General features: G+C 39.0%; 1 protein-coding gene across 1 annotated transcript in view; it reads left to right on the top strand.

Annotated features, from left to right (window-relative positions):
• The window catches only part of ZNF638 (zinc finger protein 638), a 147,362-nt gene that overhangs the window by 109,222 nt on the left and 17,503 nt on the right, over positions 1–20,637 (top strand). Inside the window, 13 exon segments of the mRNA XM_021001129.2 lie at positions 1,536–1,588; positions 2,107–2,156; positions 6,105–6,176; positions 6,963–7,049; positions 7,151–7,210; positions 7,307–7,393; positions 7,736–7,767; positions 8,315–8,446; positions 11,303–11,431; positions 12,457–12,498; positions 12,874–13,014; positions 15,641–15,766; positions 18,287–18,324. Of these exon segments, the coding sequence (XP_020856788.1) occupies positions 1,536–1,588; positions 2,107–2,156; positions 6,105–6,176; positions 6,963–7,049; positions 7,151–7,210; positions 7,307–7,393; positions 7,736–7,767; positions 8,315–8,446; positions 11,303–11,431; positions 12,457–12,498; positions 12,874–13,014; positions 15,641–15,766; positions 18,287–18,324 (1,049 nt within the window).

Here is a 20,637-nt window from a genome sequence, read left to right as displayed (position 1 = left end):
GGATGAGTGGATCAAAGCAGGGATTTTTTTTTAAGATAGGGAGACATGGTTATGTGTGTAATCAGTAGAAAAACATTCAATGAACAGAGAGATAGAAGATACATGAGAGTAGGGATGATAGTGTGGCAATCTAGAGAAGATGGAATGGAAGTGTGATCACTTGAACATGCAGAAGGGTTTGCCTTGGGAAGGAGTACGGCCACCTCCCACGTGAGACAGGCATAAAAGAGTACTAGTGTCAGAAGCCATCTGGGAGGGAACAGATGAGATGGGGACAAGAAGGTGCTTTTGGTGAAGTTGCCAGGTTTTTTAGTGCTTTAAAAGCTAAAGAGAGTGTTTGTATTCTAGAAACAATGGGAAACGGAGGAGAATGACGTGGTCATCTGTGCTAAAGGGAAATTACCTTGGTAACATTAAGGAGTAGAGTAGGGAGAGACTTGAAGCAGGGAAACCAATTAGGAAGCTACTGTAGATAAAGGCCTGGCCTGGTTGGTTTGTAAGGAGAGCGAGAGAAGTTTGTGGAGGTAGAAGCAGCAAGAGTTGGCAGCTGACTGGAGATGTAGGGCAAGATTGAGGAGTCTAATGTGATGCTGAGATTACCTACCTGATAGTAAAGTAGACACACTAGGGTCTTTTACTTTGACAGAAATGGGCAGGTTTGGGAGAGGGGAAGATCTAGGGGGAAAGATAAGGAGCTGAGTTATAGACAGAGAGTTTAGGGTGTCTTTTGGACATCACTCTGAAATGCCCACCAGTAGGCAATTGGTTAATGTGGGTTTGAAGCCCAAGGGAGAAACTGAGGCTGGATATGTAAATCTGGGGTCATCTTCGTAGAGCAGATAGTTAAACCCATGGGAATTGATGAGGTTACTGAGAGAGAGAGAGAGACAGAGACAGAGAGAAGGGCCCAGGAAACTACCTTGGGGAGAATATCAGCAGTTGGGGGTCATGATATGGGCATTATGAACTAGCAAAGGAGACTTAAGTATTGAGGTAGGTAGGAGGCAAACTAGGTGAAAGTGGTGTCATGAAAACCCAGAGAGATGAGTTTCCAGAAGAGGATTGTGACTGGTGTCAAATGCAAAGACAGATTAAGAATGATAAGGACTGAGAAAAGACCACCAAATTTGGCTATTAGGAACCTCTGGTAACTTGGAGAAAGCAGTTTGAATTGGCATGGTGATATCAAAAGTCATCTCACCACACTTGGGGAGTGAATTGAGAGGAGAGAATTTGACAGCATTGAGTATAGATAATGTTTAAGGATATCAATCAAGAAGGGGAGAAGAGCCTACAGTATGTGATGAGATGGCCATTTCTAGTAAAACCTGGGATAGTATCTAATGGGAGAGAAAATCCAAGAGACATAGTCCAAAAGAAGCATATTTGGAATTTACTAATTGGATATAGGGAAGAAGGGAGAGGTGTCATATTGAGGTTTGGATATTGGGTCAATGATAGTACCATTGATGGAAACACTGTTGACTTTAAGTCTGTTAGGCGGGTGTTTTAAAGTCGATCCCTTTTATTTTTAGAACAAGGATGGGAAAAAAGTAGTTTCCGAAACAAAGAAACCATCGACTTCAAAGTAAGTGTTTCCATGGCTGTGTTTTGGGATTGGGGTGTTAAACTAGGGGACTTTCTTTTAAGAATTGTTCATTTTACTGTGGCAAACCTACATTACTTTTTAATTTAAGGTGTCTGATGCCATTAATTTTAACAACAGCCATTTTTTATTATTCTTTCCCGCCCTTCCATCAACCTTCCCTTTTTTTAAACAAAGAAAAACAGTGAACCACAACAAATATAGTGATAGTCTTTCAGCCCTGGCCTGCCACTTGTCTACTCACAGGAGAGAGGAGCTTTTTTATCCTCTCCTTTGTATCCAGATTATTTGTCACGATTGTTTGGTGTTAAGGTGTTAAGCTGCGTTTTTTCCTGATATACCTTAGTTGCACAGGCCTTCCTAGTAAAACAAGATGTCTTAAAATGCTATTGTGTTACTTTCAGGTTAAATGGCACAGCTCTTTAAAATTGAGAGTAATTTTAACCTCTTGAATTTGTGAAATTAGCAGAGTTTATGAACCTTTCTACTCTTTTCATTAGAAAAGATGTGGATGCTTCAAAGGCCGAATCTGTAACATCAGCTTCCACTGGTAAGTTGATTTTTCCTGCAGTATTTCTTGACTTGATCTTTTTTTTTTTTATCTTTCATAACTTTGATATTAAACCTGTAGAGGCAGAATGAGTAAAGAGAACAGTGCTTTGTTTTTGTTGAGGTTCGACAAAGTATATTTATGAGAAAACAGCAGGGTGTGTGTGTAGGAGAAACAAACAAGTGCAAGTTAACAGCACAAAGCATCTGCAGACAAAAAGACTTGTCCAGGGGTATCAGCCTTGCTTGTTAAAGCAAAAAAGCATTGGAAGGACAGACTGGACGGGGTGGGGGGGGGAAACCAAAGCTGACTGTCCAATCCAGGGAATTCCCTTGGACCTTTAGGAAGATCCTTGATTTCACACAAACAAGGCACTACTTAGTGCAGGTCAGAAAAGGGTAGGTTCAGAGAAGAGGTTGTCATAAGAGGTAGGCATGGCAACGTGTGCAACAGGTGATAGGGAAGCTGGAGGAAAGTAAAAGCTTTCTAGAAGAACTCAGGTCCTAGAAGCCTTGAGGCCTTTTTGCTCCTTTGAGTATTAATGTGTTTTTGCACAGTATAGTAATGATCTTGGCAAACCTGAGTTGTCAAGGAAACATTAAGGTGTGTTATTTTTTGTTAAAGAACTTATGTAGTGTGTTTTAGAAGAATTCCATCCAAATAGATTAAAATGCAGTGTTGATGCTCATTCACTTGTGTGCCCAATATGAGATAATGTTATATGCAAAACCTGAAACCAGCGAAGTAATATCTATTTAAAGGGCCTTACAGTTTTGAAAGCATTTCACTGGGTTAGGTAATACTAGTATTATTTTCACTTTACTGATAAGTGTATTAGGGGCCTGCTCAGGCTGAACAAGAGGAGAGGTGGAATTGGAGTTGGTTCACCTGAGTGGTAGAAAAAGCCTTTTTGACAGGAGTGAACATGGAGAACCTCGCCACCAATGTGGGATGATTCCTGCAAGATGCAGAATTGGAATTTTGGAAGTCATGAAGAAGAAAATTGGGTGGTAAAGTGTGGAGAAAGGAGAGGGGGAGGTCTGCTGGCAGTTAACTCCCTAGGCACTTGGCATCACCTGCCATCCGAAATCAAGGACGCAGGATAGACACATCTGGGCAAGAAGACTCTGCTTAATGCAGAATCATATTAATATACCAAAGTGTATGAACTATGAGACAGAGCAGGAAGTTAGGCTGGGTTTGTGGTATGAAAGCCCGGCCTGGGGTCAGGGGATCTAGGAGGCCAGCATAGCCACTCACTGAATCAGAGCTTTACTTCTGGCAGGAGACTTCAGATAAGTTCATCTGGTCTCCTCATTTTATAGATGAGGGGTAACAGGACCTGGAGAATCAAAAACTTTTGAAGGACACACATCTTGTTATATGGTGTCACACGGGGAACTGGAACTCGGGTCTCTTCCTCACTTCCTCACTCCTGGCCCAGGGCTCTTCTTCACTAAACATGCTCCCCATGGTATTAAACCACTTTCACAATTGAGATGAAGGCTGGCTTTTGAAAACAGAAAAATAAAAACTCATTTTTACATTCTTTGAAAGCTCAACTAGATGGGTTATGGTAATGACAGATAAGGGAGATTGAGAAAGAATGCTTATTTTGAGTGAGGAGAAGATGTGCTGTGCTTATAACGTTTTCTGCTGTTACAGAATACAAGGGAATCTGCTTTTGAACACTGGAGGTAGAGGACTGGAAAGAACGAGCGGGCTTACATAGAGATTGTAGGTTAGAATCATAGGGGAAGTTGTCCAGTTTAGAGACCCAGGCTATGAATCTGTCTTGACATCAGCATGGTGGTTGGTCCTTTCCCTTGGAACAAGGACTCTGGCTTGTGTTTGCTTAGAGCTACAGATGCTTTAGAACAAAGAATTGAAAAAGCAGAAGTATTTGGTAGGAATGCTAAAGGTATAAGGAGGATGGCAAGACAGACATCTGGAGAAAAAATTGCTAGGTTTTGAGGATTGATAGTAATTGTACTTGAATCTTTTGTTTGACAATGCCAGGTTACAGGGAATTATCCAGCTTCCTTCTTGATGCCAGGCTGCAAATGGTACTTGAGTTGTCTGATAAAGTTAGGTCATTTCTCTAAGCACTGACTTGGTTTACAGGAGACTCATTTTGCTGGGTTTATATTAGAATTCAGAATCTTTGACTCCCAGAGATAGCCATTTATTTGATAATGTTTTTACAAGGAATGATGAGTTTCTTGTTGTCTCTTTAAAACATTGACCCTATTGGCCCCAGGTTGCTTTTGTTTTGTCTTGTGATTTGGGATTTATGATGGTACCTCTTTCTTGTTACTTCAGTCAACTTAACAGAAACTAGACTCGTCAAAGCCAAAGTGATTAAGCCTGCTGTCTGTTGTAGATTAGGTATATACTCAGTATGTTAGAGAATTCAAAAACATATAAGCAAAATATAGCAGTGGTGTCAGGTTTTTCACGTAATAGGGTGATCCACAGTGATGAAGAATAGAAGTTCACACAACCACCCAGAAACTTTCAGAAAATGTGATTTAGTATGTGATGTTCTATCTGTACACATAATTGTCCAAATATGTTGTGCTGATGAATGGAGAAGCAGCTTCTCATCTGAGAAATTAAATGTATCTTCAGCCCTCTCCATAAATGAGATCATATTTATAATTAACTTTTGTAAAATTGGCAAGGTAGCATTTCTCCTGCAGTTCATACATCGGATGGCCCTTCATAGGTGCTGTAAAAGTTGCAGGTGGTATTTCAGTTCTTTTACCTAGCATTCTTCTCCTCTTTGCTCAGTGCCTAATTTATCCCAGGACATGCCCCTTAACCTGTTGTAATCCAGGAAGAGGCGAGTGGTGAACTTGCTCCACATGCTCTTGTTGCCAGAAATAAAATTAGATCCAAGAGAGGACGTAGTGGCCTGCCAATCATGAAGTTGGTGGTTCTGGGTTTTTTCCCTGCCTTTGAGTTACCTCTGTCTGGGTATCAAGTCATTTGTGGTGTGGTGGTCATCATAAATATGGAGGGCAGAAACGATTTCTTAGAGGTTCCAGTAAGCATATCCTTAGGCACCACCAGGAGAGAGGATATCTGGGGCCTCCTGGTCAGGAGGTTATCAGCGTGAAAGAAGTGGGTGCCAAGACTGCCTAACATGTGACAAGTGACATTGCCAGCACAGTGGGCCTTTGGGGGAATGGTACTAGCACGTTAGTGTGTTCTACTCTTCAGTTGGGGCTGACAGGTCAGCCTTCACAGAAGGGCTTTGGCATCTCACAAAGGTTAAGCGTACCTCAGGAGAGGCGGGATTGGTTTTAGAGTTTTCCTCTCCTCACTTAGAGGTCCCTTAGTGTTCTCTGACTCATTAGTATTTGTTGGTGCTAACAAAGGCACAGACTTCAAGCCCCTGGTGTTTCTAGCCATAACTGTGTGTGGAAGCACTTTTCGAGTAGCTTTTCAGAGTGGAAGGCTGTGGTACCTGGACACTGTGGAGGGTTAGAGAAACTGAAACGGGGTTTTAGAGGAGCAACCAGGTCTGAGTCAGGACTGTTGTGGGGTCACTGAGAGTTGCTTCCAAAATTCTGTTAAATTAGCTAGGAGCCTGGAGCTGCCTGGGTTCTTCTAGGAAGGGATGTGTGGGGCATTCTAGGGTTCTAGGCATCCTAACTCTTGTAACTTAACTTCTTGGGGGCATTGTGACATCTCCCAAGAAGTAGGTAAGTAGCTTTTTCTAATAATATTTTCATTTTTTTCCTGTCCAACTGTCATTTGATTAACATTTAAATGTCCCATGTCATAAAGGTGATGGAATTTCAAGTTATGAAAGCAGTAATTTAATTTTGCTGTGTGTATTTGCTTTCATTTTTAAGACATTACTAAGGAATGAATGCTAGCTGAATACAAAGTTTTGTTTTAAAAAATGAACCAGTCTTGACTCTAATTTCTGTAATTTAGGAAAGTCATCAGTTAATAAAAAGTCTGTGATTTCCGCAAGTGCTAAAAGTAATAAAACTTCTAACAAATCAGGTAAGGCTACTGGAAACAAAAAGCAGGTTTTAATCTATTCATAATGACTCTTTAGATAACATATCATCTGAAACAACTTCTGAATTCTGATATTCCCCAAACACATTCAGCTTTCAAAAATCTGTTAGACTTGGCCCTAAATAGTTGGGTAGATTTGAATGTTGCTTTTTTTTTTTTTTAAGACTTTAACAAAGGCGTTTGGGTGAAGATCTTCTAAATCATTTAATTGAAGAACTATCTGGATCAGTGTTTGACAAGTCGGTTGTGTCATGTAGAACTGTCACTTGGTATCTTCCTTGCCATATATAGTTTTTGATTGTTGTCTTTAAAACAAGACAAATACTTTGTAAAAATTTAGATATCTCTGAGGTAGAACGAGACCGTTTATAGAGTATGCTGTTTCTCAGATTCAGTATTGTAAACAAAATATTTTTGCTATTAAAAATCTAAATCCTGTACTGTGAGTGATCCTGCCATCAGGGGAAGGACGAAGGTGAAAGCAGTGACCTTTTGAGTACCATTTTAGTCTCAATTCTGTGAAATGAGACGTGCCCACTACATTATATAAAAAGTTTTTGAAACAATGATGTCATAAATTTAATTCTCTCATTGCTTAATTAAATGATAATAATGAGAAAGAAGCCAGTGAATGAGTAGGAAAGAAAAAAATTGTTGGAGGAAGCTGAACTCCAAAATATGGCAGTACCTAGGTGTAAAAGAATGTATATGATTGAGTACGCTGTGCAAAGTATGTTGGATTAATTGTTTTGAATCTACTTCTAACAGCAAAACCTAGTGGAAAGAAGACAATAGAAAGCAAAAAACCTATAGATCCCCAAATTAAAGACTCTAATAAGACTGTGGCAGTGCCAGGTAAACTTGGACTACCATTTTAATATTTGCTTTCAAGAAACCAAAACTGCTTGAAATATACATAGTATACACTTTCATTTTTGCTGATTTTTTTTTTAAAGAGAAACTTGCACCTTTATTGACTGAATCAGATCAACCTACCAAGACTTTAGTTGACAAAGGTAAGCAGTAGGCTATTTATAGGTTAATTTAGATTTAATATTTTTTTCTTAATTAGTCTGCTTTTGTGATGCTTAATAAAGAAAATTTTCATGCAGAAAACATTGAAGCCAGGAGCATTTCAGAAACCAAAGGCATTTCTGAAACCAAGGCCACTGAGGACGCTGCTAAAGAAAGTGTTTCAGGTAGGTGAAAGAGATGAATTTTGCTCATGTGGTAATTTGGCTTGTGAACAAAAGTGATGATTTTGACTAAATTTAAATACCTTATTTATGACCAAATGAAATGTGGAATGTGACATGGTTTTTATTCTGTGGTAAAGCTTGTGGGAATTCTATAAATTGATGAGTTTTTCCTCTCTCCTTAATTCATCATTGTAAAAATATGTGCTTAAAAGGAATAAAACTGATTATCACGCACAGCTAAAATTAATTTTATCTATGTTTACAGGCCAATTCTGTAGTGTTTGTCAGATGTTTGTATAATATGACTTATCACATTTTTTTGTCTCCACAAAACTGTTTCAGGGATCACTGAAAATGAGGATTCAGTTAGCAAGGTTGGTTTAAATACTTACTTGAATTGAACCAATTGTATTGTAGTTTTTGAAAGTTGAAATTGTGGTAGTAGGAGATATAAATACCATAAATTTATTCCTTTTTCCCTAACAGACAATTTAAGATATTGGTCGTGATGACAAATTTCTGTGTTTCTTTGGGAAGTTTAGAGTTGGAGTATTTGTCTTTGCCTGGCAAATCCCTTTATCATTATGAAAATAGTTTTAAAAGAGATTATACAGGAATTCTTAAGTAAGCAGAGAACTCATTTACACCAACATTTACATTATTTACAAGGTTTTTATTGATAGCTTTTTTATATCACATCAAGTCATTTCTTTTACTTTTAATTTTTAATAGTGAGAAGAGTTAGAGGGATCTAAACCAATCCACATTCCTGTGTGTGTTGAGTGTTCCACACCCATGATGCCCCTATCTCTGTAATGAATTAAATTCCTGACTTTAAAATGTTTAAAAACAAATGTTTGAACAATATGCAATAAATGGAGAGCTAAAAGGAAATAACAGTATCATAATCTTGATTTAAAGGAAACTGAAGAAATGTGCATTGTCCTTATTTCAAATTTGCCAAATAAAGGATACTCTACGGAAGAAGTTTCTAATCTGGCAAAACCATTTGGTGGTTTCAAGGATATTTTGATTTTATCATCTCATAAAAAGGTAAGAATGTTCTTTTGCAATAAGGAAAGCTTTGATTACATGTTCAAGTAGTCAAGAGACTCTGCTTTTAAAAAAAAATTACTTCTGTGAATTGCTTACTTAGGCTGTAGAGATTTAAAAATATGAAATTAATTTCCTTTCAATTGTTAAGGAAAAAAACAAAATTTAGAATTGTCGAACTTGATTCTAGTGAACTCAAACAGTAGTTTGTCATAATGTGCGTGCTAATATACATACCATAGAATCTTCATGTAGTAGAAACTAAGTATTAATTGTGCAGTTTGTTGAAGCCAAAGGTTTGAGGTTTAAAAAAAATACAAATATTCCTCGCCCTGTAAACTTTTTTTCTAGGTCATGTTTATCAATAACTACTATAACAATAATGAATCCCACAATGAGAATTATTAGAAGATGTATACGTACATATATGTGTAATGTTTGTTTTGTTTTGTTTTGTTTTGTTTGGCTAGGCAGTAGGGTTAAGTGACTTGCCGAGGGTCACACAGCTAGTAAGTGTTATGTGTCTGAGGCCGGATTTGAACTCAGGTCCTCCTGAATCCAGGGCCAGTGCTCTATCCACTTCGCTACCTAGCTTCCCCATATATGTGTAATGTTACAGGCCATATTTCAAGCTGTCTGTTAATCTAGGTGGTTCTTCTTAGCACTGGCTTACTTTTTCCTCTTGTGGACCCTTGCAAATTAGTGAAAAGTTGGAGCTGTGGGGTCAAAGGATGTCAGACCTAGCCATTGGAATCAGTGTTTTCTGCTCACTAGAGATAAAACATTTAAAAAATAAAATACTTGGAAGCATAGTATGTTTAAACAGGAAAATAGTCAAAACAGCTTACTTGTAATGCCTAAACCATCATCGTGTCTCTGTACGTTTATATCTGTTGGAGAATCAAGTCATTGTGTATCTTCTTAGAGTTGTGCTTCTTTAGTTGTGCATTATTTCACCAGGGCAGCCACAAGGAATTGTAGGAAGGTTGTAATCTACATTACTGGACTGAGAGTGGAGGTACTACAGAAGCTGGAAGGAGATTCTGTCTTTGCGGTTTCTCTGTATTCCTATTTTTTTTTTTACCGGTTTTGATTTACCTCTGTTTATTTAATTTTCTGGTTTTTTCCTCACACTTAATGAAGCTGAGGTTAGATCTTGCATTCCTTTTAATGTAGGCTGAAGAAAAATGAATACAGGAAGGATCTGTGCTTTTTGTTACTTTGTGAAATCCCTCCACTCCGGAAGATCACAGTCCATTTATTGCTTAAAATGCATAGAGATTAATTAATGGGCCCAGGGTCGTATAGTGTCATAATCAGATCTTGCATCTGGACTTCTCAGCTTGAAGCCAAGCGCTGTCCACTGAGGCCATAATGCTGCAAGCTGATTTTTTTTCCCATTTGAAAAGGTTGTCATATTGGGTTTCGATTGGGGAAGCTAGGGTCATTGCTCTCCTGTGCTGCCATGAACTAAGCCAGCTGAGTTCCCGCTACTAAGTCTGGCACCACTCCTAGGGGCTCTCCGGGTCAGAGGGCGTACCAGGCTGCCTGAGGAGGGCTGAAATGGGGAGGGTCAGGAGTTGGCCAGTGAGTGGCCAGTTGCACTTCAGCCTGGTTAAGAGAGGGAGATTTAGTGTGCTGTGCCTTCCTCCCGCCCAGTTAAGCAGCATGGTAAAGGTACAACAAAATTGGATGCGTGGAATTGCTCGTCTGCCGTGTCAGGCTGCCTGTAACAGTTTATGTCAGGGGGAAAAATGTGCTTTCATCAAAGTCACTTGAAAAGAATTAATTCCTGAAAACTTAGGATAGTGAGTAACTCTCAAGTGGGTCGTTTTCAAAGATTTCACTGTTGAAGCCTGAGATAAATAAAGGACACTTTGAAACATTAGGCTGGTCAGAAGGAAGGTGTTGTTCCTCATCTGAAAGTGTGTTTTTTAACCTCAAACAGCCAGGATGAAGAATTCGCTGCATTCATTTGAGAGGCGGAGTAGTAGAGTGGAGTTAGGGTCACCTCGGTTCAAGTCCTGCCTCTGACAGAATCCGGCTATAGGACTAAGACAAGGCAGTGGGCTTCTCAGTGCCTGAGGTAGAGCTCTGAGAAGGGGCCAGTCTACATTGAGGGATAATTAAGTACATAAATAAATTGGAATTACTTAAACGAGAGGTCATTTATTTCAGCTATTATGAATCCAGCAGTATTCCAGTCAGTTGTGAAGGCCTTTTGCAGGTGAGATTTCAGGAGCCTATTTTATGGAATTGACACCATTTGGTCACCTGGTGCTGTTAGGAAAGGTGCTGGGTTAAATGAAGGGGAATGAGAACTTGGAAATGACCTTAAAAGTAGCTGTATGTTGCCTTGAATTATGTTGAACATTGTTTTGTAAAATGCATCGAAGGGCTACCAAACCAGAAGAGGTTGTGTACTTTATATACCTCGTGCAGTGTTTTTCAAGCGAATTTTTCTTTTGAACAATTTTTCCTTAAAATATGTCCATAGAACCTACAAATGCTGATGCTTACACAATCTAGGGGGTATGTAAGACCCAGTGTGTATGGGATATGGGGGTTGCCAGGGCAATTGGGAGCAAAATAGAGGAAATTAAACCTATTATTATAGTCCTGAAACTGCATGCAATATGCAGTAAATCCCACCAGTATTTTATTAGGAGAAAACATTACTAATATCCCATAGAAACTTCTGTTTACAACCTGATGACTATCAGACTGCTGTAGAGCAGTGTGGGAAATAGGTTTGAAGGTTGGATTGTTTTTGGAAAAAAGGTTGGTTTGTTTGTTTTAATGATGGCTATGTAAATATAGAATTTTTATTTGTCTTGTAATGTTCTACTTTGAAAGGCATACATGGAAATGAATAGGAAGTCTGCAGATTCTATGGTAAAATTTTATACCTGCTTCCCAATGTCAATGGATGGAAATCAGCTTTCAATAAATATGGCTCCTGAAAACATTAATCTAAAAGATGAGGTAAGCAGTGGCTGTAATTTGTTTTTGAGTTCGAATACCAGGAAACTTTTGTCTGTTCATAAGCACAGAACCATAGTCCTTAAATACAGATAGATAGGGAAATAACCTATTAGTTATTGGGAATGAATATTTTTAAGTGTACTGTTTCAGATTTTCATAGTCAGATTAGGTTTTCATTAGACTTTGATTTCCAGTTTTGTTCTGGGCGTGTGTATTACAGAATATATTCTCAATTTCTCTTGAATAGACCACGCTTCCTGTCTTTCAGACTAGGAAGTACGCAGCATTGTTGAGTCTTTCTTTTCCTTTCTATCTAACGTGTCATTACGCCCTCTTGAGTCTTCCTCTGAAATGTCATGCGCCTCGCTGCCTTTGCCTTCCCCCTGTCCTCGCACCTTACAGCCAGACCTTTAGCTGCTCGGTCTGCCGCCACGTCTCTGCCGGATTGACTGCCGTCTTTCCTTGTGTCCCTCGTAAAGAGCCCGTGATGGCTTCCTGCTGAATCACGGTCAGACTTCTCTGCCCGCCTCTCAAGGTCCTCCACAGTCGAGTCTCGCCCTGCCTATCCAACCGTACTTCCCACTACGTGTAATAGAAGAGCGATGGAAACTAAGGTTGGATAGGTGGAGTAAGACCAGATTTGAAAATCAGGGAGTCATATTCAACAAATGTTATTGTTGACCAGGTAAAAATTAAGTGAAAGACAGTGTCTGTGGTTTAGGGGAAGAATCAGGGGGCTGACTCAGGAAACTTGGGTTCTGGTCTCTGTTTGGCCAAGTAGTTGTGTGACCTTGGGCAAGTCACTTAACTTTTATGGGCATCAGTTTCCTCATCTGTAAAACAGGGTAAGGAGGACTGTATGAATTCTGAAATCTTTTCCAGCTATAAATTCTGTGACTATTAGATAAGAGATTTTGTGGGGAATAGAGGTACCTGTCTTAAAAATTGATACACCTGCATATTTAAAAATTCGTAGGATAAATGTCATTCATTGGAGGACTTTAGCTGTCTTTTATTTTTTTTAGGAAGCTATATTCACCTCTTTGATTAAAGAATCTTCCCCTCAGGTGAGTTTTGTTTTTAATTTGTTAATTTCCATATTTGTTTAATGGATCAGAAACCTGGTGTTTTCATTTGTCTTATAAAATCTAGGACACACCTTCTAGAGTCACTAGAGATCACCTGAACTTTCTCTTTATAGCAAATAGAGGAGGAAATAGATGAGTTCACCATGAACTCTCTATGATTGGATCCCATATAAAGTATCAAAATTGAGTCGATACTGTGACTGAGGCTTTGGGGAGTGCATGGTTGTTGAAGCTGGTCCTCCTCTGGGGAGAGAGTTTGGTCCGGGGTCTGGGCTCTGTCGTTTGATCTTGGGAGTTTAACGTGCGTTCAGTTTTTGCAGTGTGTTGCTACCATGCCTTTATGTGTCTACACAGGCTCATCTAGATACAATTCACAATCAGTTTGTGCATCTTGGTAACTTACCAGATGATGGATACACTGAACACGAGGTAGTTTGTATTGGACTGCAGTTTGGAAAAGTGGATCGCTATGTGTTCATAAATAATAGAAACAAGGTAAATATTTCTTTTTAAAATTCTAGGTTCTGAATAGGATGAATAGTTTCATCTTAAGAAAATCTATTTCAGTCAATGAAGAAATTAAATACCTACTGTGTGCTAGGCCCTGTGCTGAGTAAGGCCTATTGATACCAGTAGAAAGAGTGGAATCATCTCTGTTCCCAGGGAACTTAGGTCCAAATGGGGAAGACAGTTGCATATAAAATAGAATAAAGAGCAAATGTTTGCAAAATAGCATGCAACAAAGCAGTTGGGAGGAATAACGCTAGCAGTTGAGGAGATCAGGAAGGATTTCTGAAGATGCCTGAGCTGCACTTTAAAGAAAAGGTACTAGTAAGGAAGGAGCATGTTGCAGGTGGGGCGGGTATCTGGTGCCGGTGCACAGAGATGATGCAGTGTCCTTTGGGGGGGGGGGCGGCTGGAGAGATAGCTTGGGGCTGGGTTGTACTGGGCTTTACAAGCTCGGCAGGGGGGAGGGGGTCTATGTTTGATCTTAGAGCAGCAGGAAGCCATGGCAGTCTGTTGAAGAGATTGATGATGTGGTCGGTGTTTAGAGATATATAAGGTGGGCTGGAGTGGGGAGACGCTTGAGGAGAGGAGGCCAGGGAGGAGGAGGCTACTACAATCTAGATAAGAGGATTGAATTGGAAAGTTCAGGTGTGAGAGAGTTTATGAAGGTAGAAACAGCCAGACTTGGAACTCAAGGGATGTATGGAGTATGAGAGGTAAATGCTGATGCCGAGATAAAATCCTGAACTCACTAGGTCGGCGATGGTGCTTGTGACAGCATAGAGAAGTTTGAAGAGGGGAGTGTGGGGTGGGGGTTAGAGGATGAGCTCAATTTTTGATAGACTGAGTTTAGCGTATCTCTGAGACATGAATTTGAGATGTCCAGTGAGCAGCTGGTGGTGTGAGAATGATGCTCAGAGGAGATAGTGAGCCTGGACGCGGAGATCCTAGAGCTGTGCGCATAAACAAGATTGTTGCCAAGATTTGATGAGTTTACCAAAAGAGCAAGTCTAGAGGGAAAAGGAGGAACACTCATTGTTGGAGGCACACATGTGTACTATGAGCCAGCAAAGAAGGCGAAGAGGCCGGCTGAGACAGGCAGGAGTAGTGTCCATATGAAGCCCACAGGTCGAGAAGCACTGGCCCCAGGGAAGGGCAGTCTGATTGGACAGTTCAGAGGTTGTGGGCGATTGACGAGGTCCCAAGTCAGATTAAAATGGTTTGAAGGACGAATGACCGAGGAAGTGGAGAATGAGGTGACCAGAGGCTGTTTTTTGTAGGAGTTTGCCTGAGAAGGAAAGGAAAAGTCAAGCACAACAGCTTTTGGGGGCTGGCGGGGAAGAGGGTCAGGACACCTGAGAAGCAGCTAGTCATTGTGGGGAGGCTGAAGATTCGGGATGTTTGAGGATGAACTCAGCTAAAGAGGAGTGGAGTGGAGCTGTATCAGATTCTTTGTTGGAACATTAGCCTTTGGTAGGAAAAAGGAAATGGGGAATAGAGTGGAGGAGGTTGTCACGGGGTTAAGGAAAAGAAGGTGCTCACCTCGGCTTTTTTTAGTAAGTTAAGAGGTAAAATTCTCAGCAGAGAGAGGGAGTACTTCAGTAAGGAGAACTTGGAAGAAATTATGTGAGGAGTGAGAGGAGGAATTAGGTAGGTAAATAAAAGGATTGCATAGCAGTGAAGGCCCCGTTTGAGGCCTGGTTACATTAATTTGTAATATAACCAGTTAACACGTGGGATAAAAAGAAGACAAATCTGAATCTTTGTGTTCTTTTGGTCAGAAAACTTGTGAAATCAGCCTCTGAACTGACCAGCTACAGATAACTGAACACCTTATTAAATTCCTTATAGCGGGCCCTCTACAAGACGACCAGTCCAGCCTGTGGTTTGTGGGGGAGCATAAACAAGGAAAGAATGGAGTCTTGTTTGAGACCAGATTTTCCCATGGAAAGCAGCCTCAGAGAGAGTGGAAGCCAGCTCACTTCCCACTGTTAGGTTCTCACCCAGCCACTGACTTTGCTTGGGCCAAGTCATTGAATTCCCTCAAGTGTTATGTCAGTGGGTTGGACTAGATGAGCTCTGGGTTGCTTTTAGCTCCAAAATCTGTTCTCAAATTGATAATTATGTGGAAAATAAAGAAAAGAATATTTTCACTTATCCTTTTCATGCGAGTCCACTCCTTCAGTAGTGTAGTAATTATCAACATTTGTTTACAGATACCCTGCCTTCTATATCTCATCCTGATTTATGAAGTCTAGGTACTATAATAGCCATATCAAAGCTAAGAAATTAATTTGATTAGGATTTTGGGGCAAGAAGGGTTTGTAAATATTTTTGGTAAGACCAAAATTATTTTGATTGGAACTAATCTAGTGTTTAATATTCTATATACCTAATTCTGTGGATCTCAGAAAATACACCCTAGCAAGTTTATGCGTCCCAAAGAATTCCCTGCTTTTCTTTTTTGTTCTGTGACCTCATTTATTCATTTGGTTTGCTAACTGAGGTTATATTTAAAATGCAGAACAAAAATTCTACTTGGAAGTTTTCAAATATGGGTGGAAATGATGTTTACCCTTTTTTTCCCCTCTCTTTCTCTCTTCCATCCTCAAAGGTAATTCTTCAATTAGATAGTCTTGAATCTGCTCAGAAAATGCACAGCTTCTTAAAACAAAATCCTTTTAATCTGGGTGAAAATGTATTGACTTGTACATTATCTCTGAAGACAGGACCATCTGAGGTAAGACAAAAGTTTGTGAGCACAGTTCTTGGACTTGGTGTGAGAGGAGTTATAAGAACATCACCTTCCGGTTGAGGGTGGTTGTGAGCCACTAACTCTAGAAGAAAAAGTGTAGGTGCCTTTGGAAATTTCCCTGTGTCTAATTTTCAAAGCTTTACTTTCTCTTGATTTTTTTAATCGATGCCTGTGAGATTCCCTTACAACAAAAATTGAGGAATAAAAGCAGTTCGTCACAATTAACTAATCAGCTGCATTAGACAGGGTGTTTTGTACCCACAGTACCCCACCTCTGCAGTAATATCTATCACCTTTTTGTTTGTAGTGAGTTTTTTCTTTTTTGGTTAAAATTCTAAACCTCTTAATCTGGATTTTTTTTTTTTTGCTGCCTCAAAAATTTCCACTGGATCTTCCCACATGGTGACTCTAGAAGGCAAAATTTATGTGATGCATTATTTCATTTTTGGGTTTAATTACTCAGTTCTTCAGAGCTTGATTATTTTAAGCCCTATTTTTTTCCTAAGATCTGTGATTGATGGATCCACCTATAGGGCTCTGACAGATGGATAGTGATTCAAATGGCTTATTTAACTTGACAACTTTAAGTCACTTGAGTTTCTGAAAAGAATCATTAACAATGTCTTTGTAAGACACTTAAGTAGAAATAGCATTGTATAACTCTTTTTTATTTATTTCTAGACAATTGGGGTTAAGTGACTTGCCCAGGGTCACACAGCTAGTAAGTGTTAAGTGTTTTGTCTGAGGCTGGATTTGAACTCAGGTCCTCCTGACTTCAGAGCTGGTGCTCTATCTGCTGCGCCACCTAGCTGCCCCCTGTAGAACTCTTTATTAGTCTATATAAATCAAAAATTATTTTGAAAAAAGTTTTGGCTGCAGAATTGGGTAAGGGTGAAATATCGGGAAAATAGGACTATGGGGAAGTCAACAGGTAGTGTCAATTTCTTTAATTTAAAAGGTCCTGTTTTAGCATTTGGTGTACAACTTGAACCCAAGGAACATTTTCTATCCCATACTTTTATTAGTATAAAACATGCTAATAATCATGTAGGTCCTAGATTAATGGAATTTGATTCATTAGGTATAAAACCTAGTCTAGAATCCTTCCTCATATAATAGATTTATTTCCTTTTTATTGTTGATGATTTCCATTCAAAATTTATACTGAAGAAATATTAAAAAGAATGTATTGAGACCTTGATTATTGTCCATTGAAATTTGTTCTGTTATTTCTAATAGTTTTTTCCTTCAGAAAATTAAAAAAGAGGGAAATGTGTCTGTTTGGGTGCCTCCTATATGGAAGAGTTGGGGAGGGAGAGTGGAGGTTGAGTTTTTAACAACTGAATTACAACTGTCCTCTTACAGACTTTTAAAGTCTAGGCACTTTTTAATTACTTTACAGAGATGTTGGTACCATTTCATCAATCTCATTTTGTTGTTTTTAGTGGTTTAGTCTTCTGAAATTAAAATAATGCATAATGCTACATGGTATATTGGATAAAGAGCTGGCTTTGGGACCAGAAAGACCACGGTTCAAGTTCTACCTCTGATATATTGGACCTGTAAAACTCTCAGGGGCCCAGGCAGCTTTTTTAAGGCTCTGACTTTCAAAGCAGATGGTCTCCATTGGAAGAGGGGAGTTTCCTCATTGGAAGCTCCCTGGGGCCTCTGGGTCTGGTCCCCACCCTCAGTCCCCCAAATACCAAAGTCATTGAGATAACTTCAGTTTCATGACCTAATTTGACCTTTGTGTCTTCTGCAATCAGCAGTCTTTGGGAGTCAGTCCTTCCCTTGTTCCCATCCTCCCTTGCCTTTCAGTACGTGCTAAGACAACTATCCACATTAGAGAATGAACCTGCTCAAGCTTTAAAATGAGGTTGCTGCCCAGGAGAGAATGTTTTAAATCTTTCCTAAGCATTCCTACAATGAAGACGCTGGCATTTCAGCAACAATTTTTATGTTTTTAAGCAGACAGTGCTACTTTTAAGCCCAGAAGTTTAATATTGGGTTGTTCTATACTTGAAGTTTTTAAATGTTTTTTTCTGTGTGCTGGCACACACTGGCAGGCCAGTGAAATGTGTGGACTTCTTCTCAAAGTCATGTTTTTGAAGGCATAAAATAAAATACGAAGGATTACAAAGGAAACTAATGCTATTAAAATACAGTTATCAAAATATATTAGTTCATGGATCCCAGGTTAATAACCTCTGTTCTGTTTTTTCTTTGATAATTGATATGTGGCTTATTGAAGTAGCATGAGAGATTTTCTTCTAATAAGAACAAAAGGTCCTTTCAATGTAATTTAATATTTAAGGCATAGTCACAAGTTATTGAGGGTTTTTTTTTTGCTACTTGATATTTAAGGTATGATTATATTTTAATTTGTCTTGTTTTTTAAATAATGAAAGCATTTAATTCAGCTGAAGACCATGTAACAAAATTGTCTGGACCAAAAGTGATATCATATAGGATCTTCCAAATTAAATGAATGAAATTATATTTCAGGTTCAAACTGAGAGAGACCTGGAATCAGGAAAAGAGAGGTATGTTTTAGTCGTCTAACATTTGGTATGGTTCAAATATGTTATAGATAGATTCTTCTGTGTTTTAAAATAAAGCCTTTGTGTGTATATGTGTAGCCAAAAATGCCCCTAACCTCTGATTTGAGGTTACTTAATTAATGGACATGCAGGTCTGCTATGGTATTCTTTTCTTATTTTCTTTTTTGTTCGTTTAGAGTTTTGTGTTCTTTTTTCGGAAGATATTTCTTGGTTACATTTATTTTAAGAAAATCTATAAATGCATAGATGTACTTTAATTTGAATATACAAATATAGTGTCTTAATTAAAATAATATATTCCTAAATTGCTTTGGAATGACTTGACCAGTGGGACAACCCTTATGTGTTTTTTTATGCTTTAAAAATCAGCGCCATTCTTATTTTAAATTAAGCATGGTAATACCCTTTCATGTTATCTGTTTCATTATCATTGGCTTGAAACAAAACAAACCCCATTAGTATCTAAATTTTGTCAAATCTTTATCCAGCTGGTTACCTGAAAAACATAGGAAAACACAGAACAGTAATGACTCACTTTTATAATAACAGTTGCTTTGAAATCCTTCCTTTCCTTAAGGGAAGGAAAAGGCCTTTGTTTAATTTTGGAGGTATTTCTACCTATATTTTGTAGGCAGAAGTTATTAAAAACCAAAGAAAATAATTCAAGACGTTTTATGTTTATACAATAGGAAACCATATTCTTGAGTGTTATTTGTCCTTGTCAGTTATTTGTTTTTACTTCTAGAGTATTTAGATGATTCATTTACATTTAAGTTATCCCACAGCGTCATACATGCTTTGGGATGAGAATATACTCTGTTAGAATATGGACAATTCTTTGTTCTCCTGGATGACCCACTGTCTACTCTGAGGAGCCCTGAAAAATATGTGGGCTCCTAGTTCTTATGTTGTAGAAAAGAAAATATTTAACCATTATTTTAGAAGTACTGGTTATCAATTACATGAAAATATATGGAGAACTTTACCTGCCCAGTAGTAATGGACTTTACATTTATTCCCTCAGCACAGATTGCTGAGGGATCATACTTTCAGTCTTTTTAAATCACTCAGATATGCCAAGGTAGTAGTAATATCATCAGCATCTTTGAATGTTGAGAGTCCTCAAAGGTGGTAGACTTTACCAAAAAAAGTGTGTCCCAAGGAAAATAAAGGATCCAGAGTTAATGTTGATTTGTCCACATTTGGTCTGTGACTGGTAAACAAGTGAATACATTTTCATCTTTGCACGTTTCAGCCTGAGCTACCGACATGTGTTTGGAATAATCTTTCTTCTCAGCTTCTTAGACTGTTCTCGCTTCCACCTTGGTCCTCCTCCCTCCCCAGCTAATAGCCGCTTTAGAAATAAATATACAAGTAAATAAAAAACTATGTTTCATGGGAATTCTTCCTGCATTAGTTACAGCATTTTTCACCTCCCATTCCCGACTGAGGAATGGGAGAAGAGAGCCAGAGGATGTGATGTGACCACTGTGGATTGCATTTGCTTTTGGTTGGGTGAGCTAACCTTGAAGAAATGCTGGAATTTTCTTCGCTTTTGACAAGAGGGACCTGTATGAATGTGGTCTGTTTCATCATTATAGCTGCAAACTGAAGAAAGAAAATTTCACAGCTTTTTACCAGTCTGTATCAGTCAAGTTCTTCTGAAAACATGATTTCTTAGCAGTGTGTGGTTGAAACTCCAAAGCACGATGGAAGAGCAAGTCTTTAAAGTTCTTTAATGATATTTTGGGGGCACTTCAGAGCTGACTGAAATATCAAGTTTAGATCTGAGTTGAAAGCAGCTTGGGGTGTGTGTGCTGTGACTTTGATCAAGCTCCCTATTTACTCTGCTGTAGGCTCTTAACAGACACATGCTCTTAAGGGAATTCAATGTGGAGCTTAAATATGGGTAGAAAGTGAGGCACTGTTTTCTGAGAACCTGGACTTAAGCAGCAGCTGTAGAAAGGACGTAGAGCAAGGGCGATGGTGTCTTGCCGATGGCATTCTGTTAGAGCTGCTGCTAACAAGGTCCTTCTTGGGGCACCATGGTTGTGCTCCACCCATGTGCTTCCAAAGGGTGCGTGTGGCTTTTTTCCACCTGAGCTCTTGATGCCTAATTGTGCTTTCTTCTACTTTGATAAAGACTGTTGAACTGTATTGTTATGGAGGGGTAGGGTGGAGGTGAAAATTTGCTTTCTATTTCGGACCAACTCTGTGAGATACTTTGGGACTATAAAAGAAGCTACTTCTCCTAAAATGCCAAAACTACTTAGAAAGCTGGAAACAGTCTGGTTT

The sequence above is a fragment of the Phascolarctos cinereus genome, unplaced genomic scaffold, assembly GCF_003287225.1.
Source record: "Phascolarctos cinereus isolate Bilbo 61053 unplaced genomic scaffold, phaCin_HiC Scaffold_2;HRSCAF=192, whole genome shotgun sequence".
Classification (NCBI taxonomy): domain Eukaryota; kingdom Metazoa; phylum Chordata; class Mammalia; order Diprotodontia; family Phascolarctidae; genus Phascolarctos; species Phascolarctos cinereus.
Note: the sequence above shows the minus strand (reverse complement) of the source record. Positions and strands in the feature narration are given on the sequence as shown.